The sequence below is a fragment of the Caretta caretta genome, chromosome 1, assembly GCF_965140235.1.
Source record: "Caretta caretta isolate rCarCar2 chromosome 1, rCarCar1.hap1, whole genome shotgun sequence".
Lineage (NCBI taxonomy): Eukaryota > Metazoa > Chordata > Testudines > Cheloniidae > Caretta > Caretta caretta.
Window position 1 is genome coordinate 188,559,749 of NC_134206.1, and position 20,221 is coordinate 188,579,969.

The window sequence follows — 20,221 nt, forward strand, 5'->3', positions numbered from 1 at the left end:
AACTGGACCAAAAGCTACTTGTTAGCAAAAAAAAAAACAACACCACCACCCAGCAGCTGAGATTTCAGCTAATTTTAATATCCAACATGGAGCAAATGCTGGGGCCTCTGACACATTTACAACATATGCTTAACCATGAAGAAATATCTACCTGTCTTTTGTTGCACAGCATAGTGGAAGTAGAAGAATTTAAAGTATGGCCATTAGTTACCAAGAAGCAAATAGATGTGACTCACTCCCATTTCAAGCCTACAGTTGTCTCTGCTCTCATCTCATGTAACTCACTATTTGAAGCAGAGGCCCTGTTTATCAGGGAAAACCCAAGCAAACTACTAAGGTGGGGCAACAGGCCTAGTCCAAGTAAATGACTTGTGGTAAGGTAGGCTAACCTGTTTTCACAGCTCTGCACATCCTCAACAAGGAAGTGAGCCTGCCTGTAAAGAGGCAGAGGTAAGTACAAAAACATTCATTCTGCTTCGTGTCTCAGACCTGAGCCACAAAGACAACTCTGGCTATAGCTGTGTTGTCAGTCCCTGGGAAAACAAACAGGTTAAAAAAATTGTGCCTTTTCTCCACAGCCTTGGGAGATAGTGATTTTTGTTCCTTATTGTCTTCGTGAAAAACAAAATTATTGCATTTACGCAGTACAAAATACTATAAGCTAAAGAATCTCCCAGAAGTTTTTACAATTAAAATATACATGCTTTACTTTATTATGTAATACTGATACACCAGCTGTGATCTACTCATTGTTTTGAGGGAAAAGGGATTATATTACAACTAGAAAGCACAAATCATATTTAAAACTTGTGGTATGTTGACAAACTTTCATAGAAAAATCTACACAAGTGCTTCAGTGAGAAAATATATACACTCACAAAGCTGTATTTGATTTTAGCTTTTTAGAATTAAAAGTAAATAAGTGCAAGTAGGTACAGGTATTCAAAATATATCACTCCCTCTCATACAAAAATAGTCTTACGCCTCTTTCACTTTTCTGTGGCAAAAATTTGGTTTTAGGATGAGACATTAACATTTCCTATAGCTATTCCAAAATAGCTATAGGAAACAATACAATCTTTCATGTTTTGGTTTAGCTAATCTGTACTCCTCCTTTCATAGTTTAATAATCAAGACAAAAAACACAGGAGCCAGAGAACATACCTCACTTAGAAAGCATTATATATTGAACTGCATTTAGGAAGACACTAATTCTGGGAGAACTTCATAATGGAAACTTTAAACACTTTTCTCCAATGGGTAAAAGAATAAACCGAAAACCATGGAGCCCTCTTAATACAATCTGCCTGACATAAATAGTCAACACTTTATTAACTGAAAGAAAGGTTGCATAGCATTGTGATTTCACTGAAAATTGTGCTTCTGGAAGTCATCAGTATCTTCAGGTCTTTAGCGGAGGTACACAATGCTGATGAGCCTCAAGAAAGTTAGCATGCATCAGGTTGCTTCTTTAACCTTACCACAGCACAAGGTATTAGTTAGCACCTTTACAAAACAAATCCGGCTTGTATGCGTGCTATTGAATATACTGTGGTTTTAAGACCAAAATGTATTTAACCTCTATCCTCAACAAGTCCTTTTAGAAAGCTAGCCTGATCCAGTATATGTTTGCACATATGACTCTCTATTTGTATAGCCTGATCCAGTATATGTTTGCACATATGACTCTCTATTTGTATATGAAAGTCTACTTTCTACCCTGGCTCATGGGCTGGCAACTGATAGGCCCCTGAATCCAAAAACTATTATGGTTTAATGCAATACTACTTAAGACAAAGGCCTAATTTTACCCAGGTGGACAATGACCTGTCATTGTATCTGATACAACCAAGCACTGGACTTCCAGGCTAGTCCTTTTTTTTTTAGAACAGACTTTGTACCAAGAGAGGATTTTTGTGATTAAAACTGAATCCTAAAGCACCAGCTTCTCCTTTAACTTTTGAGGAGAAAGGGTATAATATGAACTAGTCTTTCCTAATGGATGACACAGGAAAGGCTATTTAGAAATAAACTGCCAAGTTTTTGCTACTGTATCATATCTTTGCCTTCACTTAAAGATTGACTAGTAAATGTTACAGAAATGTAGGCTTAAATGGTGCCTTAAGAAGAGGAAGACCTCAATATGGAGTCATGTGACTATTAGAAAAATAACATTACACTAACCTCACCTCTCCAATGTGCAAAATTCAGTTGTTTGGGAGTAAGTAGAGTGGACTTGCTGAGTAACATTCCAGTGGCATGTGACTTCAGTAGTTCCTTCTCTGAAACAGTGTTCATAACCCACTTAGGTCCATAGTCCCAGGATCTTTGTATTCACAATATTTCAATGTCCCATTTCTGTGAGAATTCACTCTCCAGGGGCTGATTTACAATTACATAGTTCCTGTCATAATAATTTCCTCCTAAAAATAGAAGTTCATTAAGGCAAGGTTAATTGTTAATGCAGCATACTTATAAACAAAACAAATAGACTGTTGGTTGTTCAATTGAGTGTATATATTGTACATTGAAAACTAAGTGTGTATAAAATACAGGAAACTCATTTCAAAGTTACTCAGACTTCTAAACTTTAAAGTGAATCTCATATTAAAAATGGACTTTTTCCTAGAGCAAATCAAAAGCTATATAAGATTTCGGAGGGCAGGGATTTTAGAGGTGGAGAGTGGTTTACTGTCACTGGGAGTACAGCATTGACTCTTCACGTCTTTGTGCGTTAATTTCTTCAGCTGTAAAATGGCTACAGTACCTGTCACTCTGTCCGATGGCATAGTGGTGCAGTGTCTTAATGAAATGTTCATAAAGAGCAGGAGCTCTTTACTTTCCTCTCCCTCCTTTGGATGTATCTGCTCTTGAGGGCTCTCAGCTTCTGTCCACTTTAAACACCACTACTTGTTAACTCTGCCCTGTGTCTCCTCTACTCCCTCCCATCATTTCTTCCTCTCTGCTCTCCAAGCCTGTACCATCAATCTTCACTTGACCCCTCTTCCCCACACTTTCCATCTCCCTCCTCCACAGTCAAACTCAAGTGCCTTGAATTTTTCACCTCAGTCCTCTCCACTCAGAGCCTTTGAATGGGGAGGGTAGTGTTCAAAGGTTACACACAACCTCTTCATAACAACGGGTCTCTTCTCCCTACTCATTCTCCTCCATGTCTCTGCTGCCTTTGTACTCCTGCCTCCTCCTTGAGATCTTTGTCCTGGGTCTTCTGTGATTGTACCCTTTGTCTCCTCAGCTTGCAATGGTTGTACCTTATGTCCTTTCCTGGAGACATGGGTCACTAAATTACTGATCATAGAAATGAGAGGTGGGACAGACCTATAACAACATCAGCTGGCTTATTCTATACAGCACTGTACTTCACAGTACATTATCTGGTCTAGTTTTAAGAACCAGAAAAACAGTCTCAAGCAAAGGGTTTACAACCGCTTCCCTTTGGAAATCACTAGAGCCTAATATTCCCCGCCCCCCCCCCCCCCCCCCATATTCACCCTAAATCTCACTCCCTTCATCCCATTGCTCCTAACTCGGTTTCCTTATATTGTCTTCTCTGAACTCTCTCCATTTTGTCAATAGATTTCTTGCATTATAGCACTCAGAAACGAACATTAAGATTTCGGCTGCCAGTTTCATGCATATTGGCCAAATAAGAGTTACATAATTGCCAGAGAGCTAGAAAGCACGCTCTCGGTTTTATTATTTCCCTTAGAAGGATTTTTAGTTTCAAGTGTACCTCTGTGCTCAGGAAACGCCTTTTTGCCAGGGACTTAAGAGACTGTAGAACTGAAAACTGGCTCTCAGCCATTCCCTTAAATGCATTTCAACTTCTTGTAACTGGCAAATCCAGAGCTACTGCTACAACTATCAGCACATTTTACAGGTGTAGAATGCCACAATCCTGAGCCAGGATTTGTTCTCTCCAGCCAGATGCCTTTTACTTTAAATACCAATTTCTGTTTCCCGCTTGACTCCAGCTAGCATAGACGATTCCTGTGTTAGAGCTATCGTGCATTTTGCATTAACAGGTCACAAACCTCAAATAGCAAAAAGAGTTAAATGCTCCTAGGGACCTGCTATTTATAACAGCATTTTAAATTTCTTTTCAGACACCCAAAGAATATAGTATTCAACAACTATATTATTCCTGTATCAACCTGGTCACTTGAATATTAGATCATGCATTAAATAAAGCAGCCCAGGTTTAAACAATTTCAACGTGTATCTTGTCGAATAGACAACGCTTTTTAAAACGTCTGTTTTCATATTCTAAAATTTGTCCTCTATATTGCTAATAAGGATAGTTTTGTACTTAATGATTTTGGGTCAAGCTACGCACAACAAAATTAATGATTAATTAAAATTAAAATTTAGGAGCCCGGATTACTCTTAGTTCCCAGCCCACAGGGGTTAAATTCTTTATTGGTGCGGATATATATTTTTCATTGTGTCCGTAAGTTCTAGTTGCAAGAATCAATAAGGTTTCATCATTAACAGCAGTGTCAGTAAACTTTTAATAAAGTGAACAGCAGCATCAGTAAACTTTTAAATAAAGTGAACTATATTTTAAAAACAAAGGTGATCTTGGACGTTTTCTCTCCCATTTATCGTTGTGCAAACCACTTACTGCATTTGTGACTGTATAACACCCCTCAGGTAGCTACAGCAATTGGTTACATGGAAAAGGATTAATAAAGTAATGTATTTTTAGCCCTTTTAAAGCATCTCAACAGCTGGAAATGAAGAGGAGCCAGTACTATCCGATCAGCTTGCTCTCTGCCACCAGGGTTAGAGAATCACCGTACCATTACATGCTCCCCAGGCTACCACACTATTGCCAGGACTTGAGAAATTCTGCTTCCTAAACAGCAATGCTCCCTTTGAGCTGCACTTCCTGCAACACAGTTCTGCCCAGCAAGAATTAGATGTAGAGCCCAGGTTGCCTAACTCCTAGTCCTATGTGCCAACCACTATTCTGAAAATTTTAAGAGCAAATAATCTGCCCTCCTGAGCGGCCATGTAGCTGATTTACACTCTACTCCTGCTGTCATTAAAGTAAATGGCAATAAGATCTGGCTCTTTATTACAATGATAGTTGAAAGTGAGGCTCTACCACAGCATACTAGAAAAATTCAGTATGAAGAAGCCACTAGATACTAAACTGGCTTTACACAGGGCAACTTATATAGGTTGGTATTTTACATTTTTTGGCTGTTTTTCATTGTACCAAAATAGGGTTATGGTAAAGGGGGGTGGGAGTTTTGTTAGGACATACATTGCATTTTCATCTTGTACAAATGCTGCTTCCAGACATTATCTTTCTGCTCTCCCTAAAGTAAAATTGATAAGTGACTGGTCAAACAGCTGAGATCAGCTACAAGGAGCAACATGGAAAAAAAACAAACTATTTTTCTACAGTATTTTTTTTTCTAAATTCATCTGCAATGTAGTTTTCAAAATGTTCCCCTTAGTTAGTAAATGTTAGTTGTGAAGTGAAAACTGGTGAAAGTTACCAAGATTTAGGGCGTTATGGAATAGCATGACTGTGCTTTTCTGTCTCACACACTAAAAGGGATTGGCACATCTGTCACCTCACCCAACAGAGTAAAGGGACTGTTGTGTTGAATATTGTGCAAGCTGGTTGAGGGTACAGACAACTGGAACATCATAGCCAGCCACAAATGCCTACGGCAAAAACATGCATTTATAAATAAAAACAAGCAGATGAGCTTTTTAGTACCTTTGATATCGAGAACCAGTTGATCACTAAGGTACGAACTGATGGTTCCATCCTTATTGAGCCTCCACTTCTGCCTAGCCTTTCCATGTTCTGTCCACAGTGCTACTTTAGCTCCAGGTAGGTCTCTGCCACTGACAATATCAAGACATGCAGCAATAGCCTACAAGAGTTGGAGAAAATAAATAAATAATAGAATCTGGTCATTGTGACCATGACGCCTCAAAATAAAAATGCTGTGATTAGCAACAGATCCCACCACTAAGCTGGGAGTAGATTACATTCATCACACTTACAACTAATAGCTTGTTCACTGGGTAGATCAGCATACATTATTCCTGACATTTCTAAAAGTAAATAAGCACCATTTTATTTTAATTAAGTAGAACTTTCAGGCAGGCTTTATGCAGGAAAAAGAAAAACACAAGCAATTCTTTACTCCTTCCTTTGCAGGTCCCTTTGAAGGCTTTATTGGGTACACCTACACAGTTAGCAGAAGCAAACCTTCCAACCCAGGTTGAAAGACTTGGGCTAGAGGGGCTAGTGCTAACTGTCTAAAAATAGCTGTGTAGACAGCACTAGGAAGTTGCGGCTTGGGCTAGAGCTCAGGCTCTGAAGCCTAGGAAGGGAGTGGGCTTCACAGCCCGAGCCACAGCTTCAATACACTGTCTACACAGCTATTTTTAGAGTGCTACGTGAGCCCCGCTACCTTGGGTCTGTCAGTCTGGGCTGTGAGGCTCACTGCCATGGCCTGTGTAGACGTACCCATTGTGAGCGGCTCTTATGCAGACTGGAGAGACAGTGCAAGGCCTTCACCATGTGAATGCTGCACAAGTGCCTAACCCAAGAAGTTCCTGTGTTGAAGAGAGGGCAGGCATTCCTCTCAAAAGTGCACATCATCTAAGAGCAGAGACAAGGTGAGGCCATCAACCAACCTATGATGACCAACATAGCGAGCCTAACCCGCGAGGGCATACTGCATCTCCCAAAGGGGAGCAGCCAGGGTGGATTAATTTTAATCATGATTTAAATTAGCAAGCAGGAAACCTTGATTTAAACAATCTATTTTAATCTAGTTTCAATTTGTATTTTAGTTATTTTCCTAAACAAAGATTCATTCTCATTGGGTTGATAAAACATGGATATGAAGTTAAATATAACCTTTACTCTAAATTTGGTGCTTCTTTTTGCTAATCAGGAGTATGCACTATACCAGTGGTCACCAACCGGTCGATTGCGATCTCTGGTGGTGTAGCGGGGCTGCCGCTGAGGCAGGCTCCCTGCCTGCCCCGGCCCCACGGCACTCCCAGAAGTGGACAGCGCAGCCCCGGGGGCCTTTCCCTTTGTGCGCAGCTCCTGTCTGCAAGCACCGCCCCTGCAGCTCCCATTGGCCAGGAGTGGGGAGTTGTAGCCAATGGGGGCTGCAGGGGCAGTGCTTGCAGAGAGGGCCCTCCTGCACCCCAACATTCTGCCCCAGCCCAGACCCCCCTCCTGCACCCAAACACCTTCCCAGAGCCCGCACCCCCTCCTGCACCCCAACACTCTGCCGCAGCCCAGAGCCCCCTCTCATACTGCAAACCCCTCAGAGCCTGCACCCCCTCCCAAACCCCAAGCCTCTACCCCAGCCTGGTGAAAGTGAGGGGGGAAGGGGATGGAGTGATCAGGGAAGATCCTGGGTTGCCCTTAAGTTCAAAAAGTGCTCTTGGGCATAAAAAGGTTGGAGACCACTGCATTATATCTATACACGTATTTATATAGCTTAACTTGCATTTACTAGTTTCTTAATTTTTATGTTTTTTTCTTTGTGTTAGGAAATGGTGAATGATATATTTGAGGAGGAGTTGTTTTTTTTAAGTGATTTGTGTCAAGCACTATTTGGATGGAAATTCAAATTAAATCAAAAGTGCATAAAAGACAGGATTTGAGTTTTTAGTTTAAAAAAATATCTTAAATGTGCTGGACACATGGAAAAAGAGTTTATCAAAACATGATTTGCATTTAAAACAAAATAATTTATTAAACAGAGGAAGTATTATCTGTAGTGAGTGAACTGAACAGATTGTTTTGGGTCACCATGTCCTTCAAGATTTTAGAACTAGAAGATCTCATCTTCTCACACCTTGTTTTTATTCATAGATTGGAAGAGGAAAACAAACTTTTCCGCTTTTTCAGTTTCCAATTGGTTTAACTTTGAATGAACTAGTCACTGAACTGAACTACCTGAATAAACCAATATGAAAAAATACTCTCTGCACCTGCAGAAGGGGCTACTGCTGTCAAAAGCTGGTTTAGCACTTCGACAAACTCTAGTCCAGTGCTCAGCCAGTGACTTCCACCAATTCAGTGGTTTGACTTCCTTAAACTTGTCAGCAAATATGTATTGCTTAATATTATTGTGTATTTTATTTAAATTATTTTAATAGATTACAATAAGTTGAGACCTTAACATAGGTTGACCATTTTAAAAAACAGACCTGTATTTAATTTAAACCAAAAAACCTTATTTAAATTTTTAAAAATCATTGATTTTTATCCGCTCCGGGATCAGGAGGAGGAGCACTCCTCTTGCACATGTGTTGCTCCAGGAGGAATTTGGTCTCCCCAAGGCAGAATTCATCCAAAAGCACCACCTGGGGATCTGCGACTCTGCACTGGGCCCCACTTAAGGTTGCGTCTAAACAGTACAACTGTGCACCAAAACTGTAGTTTTTCCTCCTTCAACTCAATTAATATAATTATCATTGTATGGATTAATACAAATTTATACAATTTTTACCGAGACAATACTACCAGCATATTACTAGTACATAAGCAAAGCAAAATGAGGAAGGATGGTGCCCAGTGATTACAGCACTAGCCTGGGACTTTGGAAATCTGGGTTCAAGTTCCATTCCCTGCTCCACCACAGACTTTCTGTGTGACCTTGGGCAAGTTACTTTGTCTTGTTGTGCTTCCGTTCCCCATCTGTGAAATGGGGATAACAGCACTTCCCTACCTAATGGGGCTGTTGTGAGGAGTAACACATTAAAGATTACGAAGTGCTCAGATATTATGGAAGTGGGGGGCCATTAAAAAGTACCTAACAGATAGAAAGCAAAACACAATGGGGAAAACAGACAGTGCCGTAACATGTCCAGGGGTACATTTTCATCTCACTGCACAGATGTTTACACAAGAAGTGACTATATCACATGTTCAGAGCAAGTGCACCTTTACCTGAAAACATGCTGGAAAGTTAAAGAAGTTTTTTTAAAAAGCTATACAGGGTTAAAAGGCTTTTGGTTATTTTTTTAAACAATGTTTTTCATTTACGTAGCAACCAAAGTGCTTGCATTGTGCTTTATAAAGATGACTTGGTTCCTGCCAGGAGGAACTGTTGTCTAATTTAGACACAGATAATACAAAGAAGTAAGATATAAGACTCAGGCATGGGAGCAGCAGAGATGCTTGATCTAGGGGTGCTGGCTTGAAGTGGTTTAAATATACGGGGTTTACAGTTTGGTTCAATGGCTCTCAGCACCCCCACTATATAAATTGTTCCAGGACCCCAGGTAGGAGACAGTGAAGGGAATCAATGATAGAAGGAAGTGGGGTTTAAGAATAGCTCTGATGGAAGAAAGGCACATGAAGAGAGGAAGGCTATTATAGGGATGCTGGAGGGGACCATGGAAAATGGCTCACAGTCAAGACAAAAGGAGAGTGGGTTTATACATTGCACTTCCAACATTCAGTAACTCACCTTGGATTTGAAGAGTCCATGACAGTAGTGCCAGATCTGGGTATTCTTGCCGTTGTATGGAGAAACACACACTGAAGTAGCTCTTGCATCTGATAGGTTTCCAGTGACTGTCAAGTATTTATCCTGGGCTCGGTTCTTTATTCTGAAGTAAACTGCCGGCTATAGTTAGAAAAGCACCATTATACTATTCATGTTGTAAAGCAGGTGGGAGCAAACCCTCCCACCAGCTCCCCCAGAGCTAGCATTCTTACAGCAGTTTCCCCCAATTTATTTTCCATTCCAAAATGTCTTTTACATATTCAGTTTCAGACAGGTTGTGAAGTGGGTTTGGGGAATGAAAGAACATGCTACAAAAGTGTTGCAAGAGACAAGGTATGGGAGGTGAATGGCCACAAGCAACAATGGTGGGGGTGGCTTCTCATTTGTAGCCATTCATGTTACACTTTTTTGCCATTCATGAACACACACACAAAAAAGTGGTATCCACTTACAGAGGAAGCCTGCAAAGCTATTATTGAGAGGTTTTAGCTTAAGAAACAGTTCCTCTGTGACATACCTCAGGGCCTTTGAAACAGCACCAGTATAGTGCATTGTGAGTTATAGGGGTCTTTATTGAAAAAAGGAGGTTCAAAGCTGCTAACAAAATTCCTCCTGGGATTTTCTTTGAATTAAAATCTAAACACCTTGCTCATTAAAATCCTGCCCTAAAAAGCCCAACCCAAAACATCTGCAAATGTGCCCTACCATTAGAGAGAATCTTCATTATAAAGTCATTAAGCGAATAATTTTTGTCCATCCATTAAGTAGTAGTCACTTCTGACATGTTTCACTATCTTTCTGCTAGTTATTAAGTTGAAAACTTGGATTTCAGTCTGTTACACATCATTGAGAAGGCAGAAGAATACAAGCAAACAAGCTGCAGATTGTTTTTGCAATATTGTCCCGCCCTCTTTTGGGACCAGATCATATCCCTACACCAAAGACACTGGCAGCTAGACAAATATGCATGCCCTTTAGCGATCCAAGCAGCTTTACATGCATACATAAAAAACAGCATTTAAAAAAAATAGCAGCATCTTGTAGCATTCCTTGGAGCCTCTGTGATGGCAAGAGAATGGACTTGACAGATGTGCATGCCCAAATGCAAGTGGCATGAAAGGGGAATGTGATGTTTCTGAAGTGAAAGGCTGTAACTTTAACAGACAGTAAAAGTCCAGATCAGCTGTCCAACGGCAGGTCTATGGAGCAAGCAATCCCAGTGCCTAGGGCAAGGGTGGCCAAACTGTGGCTCACGAGCCACATGCGGTTCTTTTATCATTAAAGTGTGGCTCGCGGAGCCCCTACACGCACGCGCGCACATACACACACATATGCACACTTCCACTACCAGACTGGGGGGGGAGAGCTTGGGACCTCTGCCTTGCAGCAGGATTGGTGGGTAAAGGCTTCTTCCTAGCAGAGAGAAGGGGTCTCGAGGCTTCAGCAAGAGTGGAGCTGAAGTCCCAAGCCCTGGCAGGTGTGCCCCGGCTCTCGACCTTCTGAAGATTGTCTGTGCTCAGAGGGCCAGTAAGTTTGGCTACCCTGGCCTAGGGGATGGGAGTGCCTCACACTGCTCTCAAGCAACCCTTCTGACCAATGCTCTGATCAGCACTGACAGGCTACACAGATTGCAGTGTCCAGCTCTCCTTTTCCAGAGATGGGTGTCAGCACTGCAAGGATTATGGGATAGAAAATGGAGGCATTCTCAGAGGACCCATCCTCCTCCCAAGAAGAGGAGACATAATGAGAGCAGAAAAATATTTAAATAATGAATTGATGACACCTCTGCACCGAACACACCCCTAACCCTAGATAGCACCATACCACTCTGCAGTAACATGTGGACAGTTGTTTTCACCTCCAGTTTATTATGATCCAAATACTCGTGGCACCTGGCAGCAAAACTAAAATGCTCGGCTGTCAGGTCTGGTAACTAAATTTAAGTTCAACCTGCATAACAAATGTGTGACGTATGATTTAAACTATTATTCAAATGTTAAGAAAACGTTTTAACTGTGCCTGAGCTCAGAAACATACTTTTAAACTGACCAAATACAAGAAATACCCAGAATATAAACTGCGAAAAGCCAGGATACTAGGACAATGTTGACTTGTTTTTTGAAAAATTAGCAATAATTGTCTTGACTCAATTAGCAGGCTCATTTGTAGCCAACATGAAGCTACAATGGATCACTAGTTGGGTTACCAGTTCCCAAGTATTCCAGATAACATTCATAATGGTCTTTGGTATTCTTCTATTTCAGAACATAAAATCCTGATCCCCTAAATCACTTCTCTAAATCTTGACAAAAACCTATGAATAAAATCTTCTGTGTTAATCCAGTTCTCAGATTATCATCCTGGCTCACTGGAACAATTTCCAAAGTGAATCTATTGCTAAAAATTACCCCGTATGCCTCATTAAATGTAAAAAATACAATAAAATCCATCAGGGGAAATAGTTCCATCACTTCAATTTAGGTTGTTTATAGGCCGATACAGGTTTGTTTTGCTTATTAATTATTATTATACAGTGAAAAACTGAAAACAGTGCAGAACCTAAAGGAGACATTGAGTTAAAAGCTTTAATAAACTCTCCATTTTTATGAAGTTACTAAAAAATTCTCACAGTAGAAAAGAGCCTGAGTCCCTTGCAGGTTTAAACTAAAGTAATTGGTGGATTCTCTATAATTTGAAGTCTTTAAACAAGTCTATTCCTCTCTATAGGCCCAATCCAATGCTCACTGCAGTCAATGGAAAGGCTCTCCTTGACTTCAGTGACTTTTGATAGGGCCTATTAGCCCACACCAGGACCCAACTTCAGGGATAAAATACTGGTCCCATTGAAATCAATGGCAGAACTCTCATTAGCCTCAACAGGATCAGTATTTGGTCAGATTTCTCAGCTGATACTTATGTATTAAATTATTTGTTTAAAGAAGTGAAAAAGGGCTTATTCCCAAAATACTTTTTCCTACGGTACCTGCTTCATAGGACGAAGGGAGCCAATTACGCTCCAGCCACTGAATTCAGTCCAGTTTGAAATCTTGCTGGGTTCTAGCAGAATTTGTTTTCCTGAGAAATTTCCTCCTTCATATGCAATCCACCTGAATAAAGACAGAAAACAAACCCCTAAGATGCTAGACTCTAAATATGGCAAAACAAAGCTACACAAATAATATTTAATATAATATTTTTAAACCCAAAGGCTTTCCATGGAAGTACTACACTTTATTTATATTACTGTGCCAAATATGTAGAGTGCCTAAAGTGGCTTAAGAGCTTTCTTCTATATCAAGATCTATTTTGTATTCCCTAATATTAAGATGAAACCTGGAAACTACTTTAAACTTTTGACCTGGTCACATGAAGATTAAAAAAAATCCCTCTGTAGACATGGATGGTGTCTACAGGTTTAACGGGCATATGTGTGGGATTGCTGCATTGCAAAAGCAAACTACACAGGTCACCCCATGAAGCACCGAGAAAGGCTTTACAGCACACTACACTGCCACAAAGTTTAGTTATCAGAGGGCAAAACAGGATCTCACACAACTATGTCAATATGTGAAATGAACTACAGAAGAGCCAAACAAGGTTATATCAAACTGCACTACAGGACCAAGAACAGGTATGAGAAATTTAATCCTAATTAACTTTCAGAAAGTTACAAACTGCTACAACAGGATTTTATATAGTAAAAACGTCTTTTCAATCACAGTATTACTAACTGTAGAAGCATAACACATCACTGATACCATTTATACCTGTACTAGAATACAACCTTCAAAATATACCAAGAGCAACACACAAATTGCTCCTCCACTGTACACCATCCAGTATACACACATTACAGAGTTGCTTGCAAGCTGTATCTTTGAGCATCAGAGATATTCACATCTTGGATTTGTATCTAAGGGATGTTCTTTTGTGGACTGTGAATCCTCCATGCTCTTCTCATGAGCACATCTGAGCATAAAGCATGCACTATTTTTACTACATTTCCTATTTTATTTGCTTGAAGTGTGATGGGAGTTCTAATGTCCATCGTTTGCCTCTCTCACTAAGCGACTTTGGAGAAAGTTCTTCTGATCATGCATACTTCACTCACAGGCAGTGCACATTTGTGTATAAGCCTCAAAGGGGTCCTGTAAGTCCTGACTAACAGCTATTTAATAAGACTGACAACAGTTATAAATTCCTTCCTTTTTATTTACCGTATTGCTGGCAATTTTATTTTTTTGAAATGCATTTGGGCAAAATCACTGCACACTTGGGGGTAAGAGCTTCAGTCTTAGCAGTGCCCAATAGTCTCAATGTAAATGCAGTGTCTATTACCAAAGCATTGTACTAGTGCATAAAAGGAGAGAGGGAAAGAAAATGTTTTTGTAATAATAAAAAGACAAGTGTTGAACTGCTCCTGTCTTCAGTAAACAAGAGAATGTGAATTGCAGCCATAAAAACACAGTGCTTACCCTTGGTATTCAATAGAGAACATGAGGCTACAACTCTGTGCTCATGAGGAAATCAGTGCAGTGCGATTAGTCCTGTCACTCAGGTGACACAGACCTCAGCCAAAGGAATGCACAAACAAAGGTACGCATTCAAATAGGATTAAGAGAACACAGACTTAAGCTTTTTCAACCCATTGTCTTGCAATCGACTTACGTATTTGCCACACTCAGCTGCAGAGACATATCTGTGTCTTGTTCTTGGAAATAAACCTAGGAAGAGTCATTTAGACTGACCCCTGATCTTCACTACAGAATTACTTTGGTATAACGACGTCGCTAAGGAGCGTGAATAATCCACACCCCCCGAGCAGCATAATTACACCGACCTAAGCGCTGGGTGAGACAGTGCTTTGTCGGCGAGAGAGCTTCTCCCACCGACATAGCTACCACTTCTTGTGGAGGTGGAGTTATTAAGCTGACAGGAGAGCTTAGACCATCTTCACCAGAAGCACTACCGTGGTGCAGCTGCAGTGGTGCTGATGCAAGTTTGTAGTGTAGACCTACTCTGAGCATTTTGTTAGCACAAATAGCTAGGATGACCTTCTGTGACCTGGCACACCTGAAAGAGTCCTAATAGTTGATCAAAGTTTGATATGAAGATAACGTTAGCGTCAACTGTGGGTGTGTTGCCAATAAAACTCTTATTGCTTTTATGGTTTAAAGGCCTCTGCTGCAGTTTTACCTAACTTTTCATAGATTCATAGATATTTAGGTCAGAAGGGACCATTATGATCATCTAGTCTTTTAAATTACAGTAAAACTTAACTCAAAAGATAACCAAAACTGGTACCCAGCAGCCCATAGTCCCTTTCAACCAAAGCCTTTAAGGTCAATAGGCATGTCCATGCCCAGCCACTCAGGGATATGGCCCCCTCCAAGCTGCAATCCCTACCTAGCCTTCTTCCCTTAGTGCCTTAGGCCTGTGCATGACAGTAAGATCCCAACCCCATATACACAGACTTGTAGTTGTCTTTAGCCTCTTTATTTGCCCAAAGCGGACCTTGCATTTTGGGACAACAGGACAAGAAAACCCTAAATCTTGCTGCATGGACTCTTAGTTGAGACAAACAAGCCCTTCCTGGACCACCCAGAAAGAATCCCAATGAAAGACCTACAATTGTCCAACACCTATTCCCTCAATCCTGACCCAGAGATATTGCAAGATGCTCAGAAAAAGGTGAAAAACCATCAGCAGCTCAGCCAAAACTGCTATGGAGGTGGGGAAATTTCTTTCCAACCCTGAACTGGCCCTGGGGGAGATTCCCTCAGGACTTTTCCATACCTGCGCTGACTCCCCCCAGATGCAGAGAGCCTTGTTAACATGGCCAGCGATAGTAAGAGGGAAGGTTAGTGCTCCTTACTCCCTCACCCAGTTTCTCCCTTGTATGGGCCCTGGCCTCCCATCCCAGCCAATCCTGTTAAGGTGGAGGATTTAATATCTCCCACCCTCATCCCAATGTCAGGCAGAGAAAGCCCACAGACATCCCCTCCAAGCAGATCCTTTAGGGAAAGGACACTCCTCTGTGCTGGTCCATGGCAAACAGTGCTAACTCCAAGGAGGCAGGAATATGTGCATGTTCACATTTAAAATGAAATGTTAGCGAGGTGGCAAATGCACACAACATTAGCCTTTCCTCTCCAAAGGTCTCAGACTAAAACTGGATTACGTCACAAGGAAAATTAATTTGTTATTCTCAACCTCAAATCTTGCTGCTGTTTGTCACTGGCCTCTAAGCTACCACACAACAAGAGCAAACAATCTCTATTTAGTAAGGGCTCAGGATTGAAATGGCAGTGATGTTGAAACCAGAGGGAAAGCACACCGGCAAAGCTGTTTGAGGCAGTTTACACTCACCCACGGGTCTACAGCCACTGGTAATACCCACTTAAATTACCCAGAAAGAAAGTTCAATCATTAACCACCTTTGCAAAAACTGGTTATGTGAAGAATAAGGCTGTGCATTTCAATGAGGCCAACCCAATGCCACTCCCAATGCTGTCATGGTACTGTAAGTGCTTCAGGCCATACAAAGATAACCCTCAAAGTGAACTCAGAGGATCAAAGACATGGACGTGGCTGGATCACAGGTGGGTCACAGAGGGTGAGGATTTCACTCATCCTTACCTGTACCTTAATTTTTCTGTAAAAAGCACTTTAATGTCATTTGTTTGAAGTGGGGAGCAACTTTATACAAAGGCCACTATACTTAGCACTGATTGCTCACAGCTACTGCTAAGTCTGCTTCACACAACAGAGCCACTAGAAGGGTGGGAACAGCCTTACGACACCAGACAGTTCTATCATTATTTATTCATCGTATAACCATGCTGCCTAGTGAGGGATCAGGTCCCCTTGTACTACGTCTTGTACAAACACAGAATAAAAAGATGAAGGATACTCAGCACTGGTATCACAGGGGTCCCACATATACGGTTACTCTGTATAAGTTACAATTCTCTCTGGTGACTGCATGGAATCAGGACAGGTACAGAAGTGTTATTTTTAAAATACTGCATAAAAGCATATAAATGTACATTACACATGGTAGTGAAGGAAAAATAGAGGTCTAAATTAATTTTTTTTAATTCACTTTAGGGGTCTGTAATGGTGATGTTAAACTGTACAAAGGCAGCTCAGTCATATGAATATGGAGAGTAAACAGGAAGATGAGCTGAAGATTAACTTAAAAAATAAAAAAGGAATCATAGAATCATGGAATATCAGGATTGGAAGGGATCCCAGAAGGCCATCTAGTCCAACCCCCTGCTCGAAGAAGGACCAATTCCCAGTTAAATCATCCCAGCCAGGGCTTTGTCAAGCCTGACCTTAAAAACCTCTAAGGAAGGAGATTCTACCACCTCCCTAGGTAACGCATTCCAGTGTTTCACCACCCTCATAGTGAAAAATTTTTTCCTAATATCCAATCTAAACCTCCCCCACTGCAACTTGAGACCATTACTCCTTATTCTGTCATCTGCTACCATTGAGAACAGTCTAGAGCCATCCTCTTTGGAACCCCCTTTCAGGTAGTTGAAAGCAGCCATCAAATCCCCCCTCATTCTTCTCTTCTGCAGACTAAACAATCCCAGCTCCCTCAGCCTCTCCTCATAAGTCATGTGTTCTAGACCCCTAATCATTTTTGTTGCCCTTCGCTGGACTCTCTCCAATTTATCCACATCCTTCTTGTAGTGTGGGGCCCAAAACTGGACACAGTACTCCAGATGAGGCCTCACCAATGTCGAATAGAGGGGAACGATCACGTCCCTCGATCTGCTCGCTATGCCCCTACTTATACATCCCAAAATGCCATTGGCCTTCTTGGCAACAAGGGCACACTGCTGACTCATATCCAGCTTCTCATCCACTGTCACCCCTAGGTCCTTTTCTGCAGAACTGCTGCCTAGCCATTCGGCCCCTAGTCTGTAGCGGTGCATTGGATTCTTCCGTCCTAAGTGCAGGACCCTGCACTTATCCTTATTGAACCTCATCAGATTTCTTTTGGCCCAATCCTCCAATTTGTCTAGGTCCTTCTGTATCCTATCCCTCCCCTCCAGCGTATCTAGGAAGATATATGCTGCACACTCAATGGCTGCTAAGATTCTCAATCAGCAATCTCCAGCGTAACTTGATGGCTACATGGGACTCAGTGCAAAAAGGGGGCTGGTGGAGGCTTTTGAATCCAGGCTGCAAAGCAGAGCCAGGATAGAGGGTATCTGGAGTTTTCTGAGGGTGAGGAGAAGCAGGGGCAGTGAAGAAAGGGTCACTTCATGGATGCAAGATGCTTCTCATGGCAGTCTAAAAATGCTTTACTTTTTACTCCTGGATTTATCCTGCTCAACACCTTATTGTTCACTCTTTGTTCTTTCAAGCAGATAAAAAGGCAGATTCTTGTAGCAGGAAGTTTGATTTACTGACTCGATCACATTTGTATTCGGTTCAGGTCTAGGTACAAATGAGTTCCAATGTTGATTTCCCCCAAATTTTAGGATACTCCAGTTTTACTTGTCACACACAACCCAAAAAATATAGCAAACTCATCATATAGGAAGGCAAGTGGAAGGAGAACACAAATGCTGTCTCTGAAATATTTCTACCATACTTACAAACCGCTTCTCACCCATACGGACTGGGTGTAAAAGTGAAGGTCCTTGTTTAGAACAGAACTGACAGCTTCTTTGAAGTGCAACTCTCTGCCCTCGCAACATTCCAGTGCAAACAGACTGATGGAAGGCTCAGCAAAAACCTAAGAGAGAGGTAGTTATAGTTACTCAAAACATCCTAGTTGTACCTTGTTGGCATGCTACTTAGGACCCTTCTTTGTCCATTTCAGTTTTTAACCTCTCTGAGGTTCTGGTCTAATTTTAATGTGAACATTTATCAGTAATTTAGTTTTTTGATTTGGATAATAAACTTTCCTAGGAGTTGATATTTGTCGAGGAAGCATGATCTAATGGTTTGCCACCACAGCGTAGTGTCCATTGACATCAGCGGCTGTTGGTTTGATGCTATTGACCAGATTTGCTAAGATATTTAGGCTCCTAAAAATGCAGATAAGTGTCTAGTGGGACTTTCAAAAGCACATAAGCAGGTCAGGCATGCAACTTCCACTGATTTCAAATAGGAAGTTAGGTGTGTAGGCAGGTTAGGTGCTGAATATTCCTCTAGGTACCTACCTGAATCTTTAGTCACCTAAATTCTGTTGAAAATCTGGCCCTAAATATTGAACAGAGAAATATACTGCAAAACTGTGGATTTTTTTTTTAAATCAAGAATTTGAATGTTCCCTTCAAAAGATCCAGAAAAAAATCAAGTAATTAGGACTCACTTCTATTCAAATCTTTTCACCTCATGTTATTTTTAGCTTATTTTGGTAACACATCTTTTGGCTCTATTGACTCTAGATAAAGATCATAACAGTTATTTGAAAATGAGGTACAAGGATGAAATCTGTACAGCACACATAGCACTACTTCACAAATAAGGAAGCCATATCTTCATTGCAAAAGAGACGCATTTTTGCATCAAGTTAGATAACTCAATGCAAAATCCTAGTGGAGACCAGGGACTTTAGAGTTTTTAGTTTGATGTAGCTAGTCAAGGAAAACTCTAGGTCGGGGTATAGAGTTGACCTCACTAGCTACATCCAGCTAAAAATTACCTGTGCCTTCATCAGAATATACATAGAGATTGTTTTCTTGATGCAAAAAACACACCCTCTTTTCCCCTCAGTGAAGACATGGCCTAAGAGTTGGAAGATGCACAAACCAAACACAAAAATCTAACATTAATGTTTACGCCCATGCAGTCATAAAGAGGATATAAACGTAATGAACCAAGAAGGTACAGTTATAAAGAGTTTCTAGTGACATGTTTTTCACAAAGACCTCAATTGTGATACAGGCCTTATGAATGTACTGTCACTGAGGCCACGTCTACACTACCCGCCGGATCGGTGGGTAGTGATCAATCTATCAGGGATCAATTTATCGCGTCTAGTGTAGATGCGATAAATTGATCCCCGATTGCTCTGCCGTTGACTCCGGAACTCCACCAGGGCAAGAGGTGGAAGCGGAGTCGACGGGGGAGCAGCGGCCGTCGATACCGCACAGCGAGGACGCCAAGTAAGTGATTCTAAGTCGATATAAGATACGTCGACTTCAGCTACGCTATTCTTGTAGCTGAAGTTGCGTATCTTAGATCGATCCTGCCCCCTAGTGTAGACCAGGCCTGACTCACTGTTCTTGGTATGCGACTGCTTGTTCAACTTACACCTCCAGGAAACTGCTTCCCTCTGCTAACTAGTACCACGTAGCACTATTAGAGGTATTGCACATGATGAGAAAAAAGTTTGCCAAGCATCTTGAAAATGAGGACAATCTACGTTACCCATCCTTAGATGGCTTCGAAAGGGCTTTCAACTTGAACACTCCAAAACACAAAATGAGATTCAAAGACAATGTCCTTATTATGAACTGTCATTTATCTTCCTTTGCCGCCCTCCACTCCTCTGAAGAGGCAGGACAATTTATGCGGGGGAGGGGGGTGCGCGTGCGTGCGTGCTTTATTTCAATATTTCAGTAGTTAATTTTAGGGCTAATGAAAGTGAGACTCATAGCAATAGACTGAGCACAGGCAGCTGCTGCTGAGGTTTCTCCACCTAGTCACAAAGTCAGCAA

At 41.2% G+C, this 20,221-nt stretch overlaps 1 protein-coding gene across 2 annotated transcripts in view; it reads right to left on the reverse strand.

Moving 5' to 3' along the window:
- Nucleotides 1-689: 689 nt before the first annotated feature.
- Nucleotides 690-20,221, reverse strand: part of CRYBG3 (crystallin beta-gamma domain containing 3) — a 128,988-nt gene continuing 109,456 nt past the window's right edge. For both annotated transcript variants that reach the window (XM_075118065.1, XM_075118066.1), the window contains exons 18-22: nucleotides 18,149-18,288; nucleotides 12,514-12,637; nucleotides 9,492-9,650; nucleotides 5,756-5,915; nucleotides 690-2,423 (exon numbers count right to left, since the gene is read on the reverse strand). In XM_075118065.1, coding sequence (XP_074974166.1) covers nucleotides 2,335-2,423; nucleotides 5,756-5,915; nucleotides 9,492-9,650; nucleotides 12,514-12,637; nucleotides 18,149-18,288 — 672 coding nt within the window. In that variant the 3' untranslated portion in view covers nucleotides 690-2,334. The remainder of the gene's footprint in view (nucleotides 2,424-5,755; nucleotides 5,916-9,491; nucleotides 9,651-12,513; nucleotides 12,638-18,148; nucleotides 18,289-20,221) is intronic.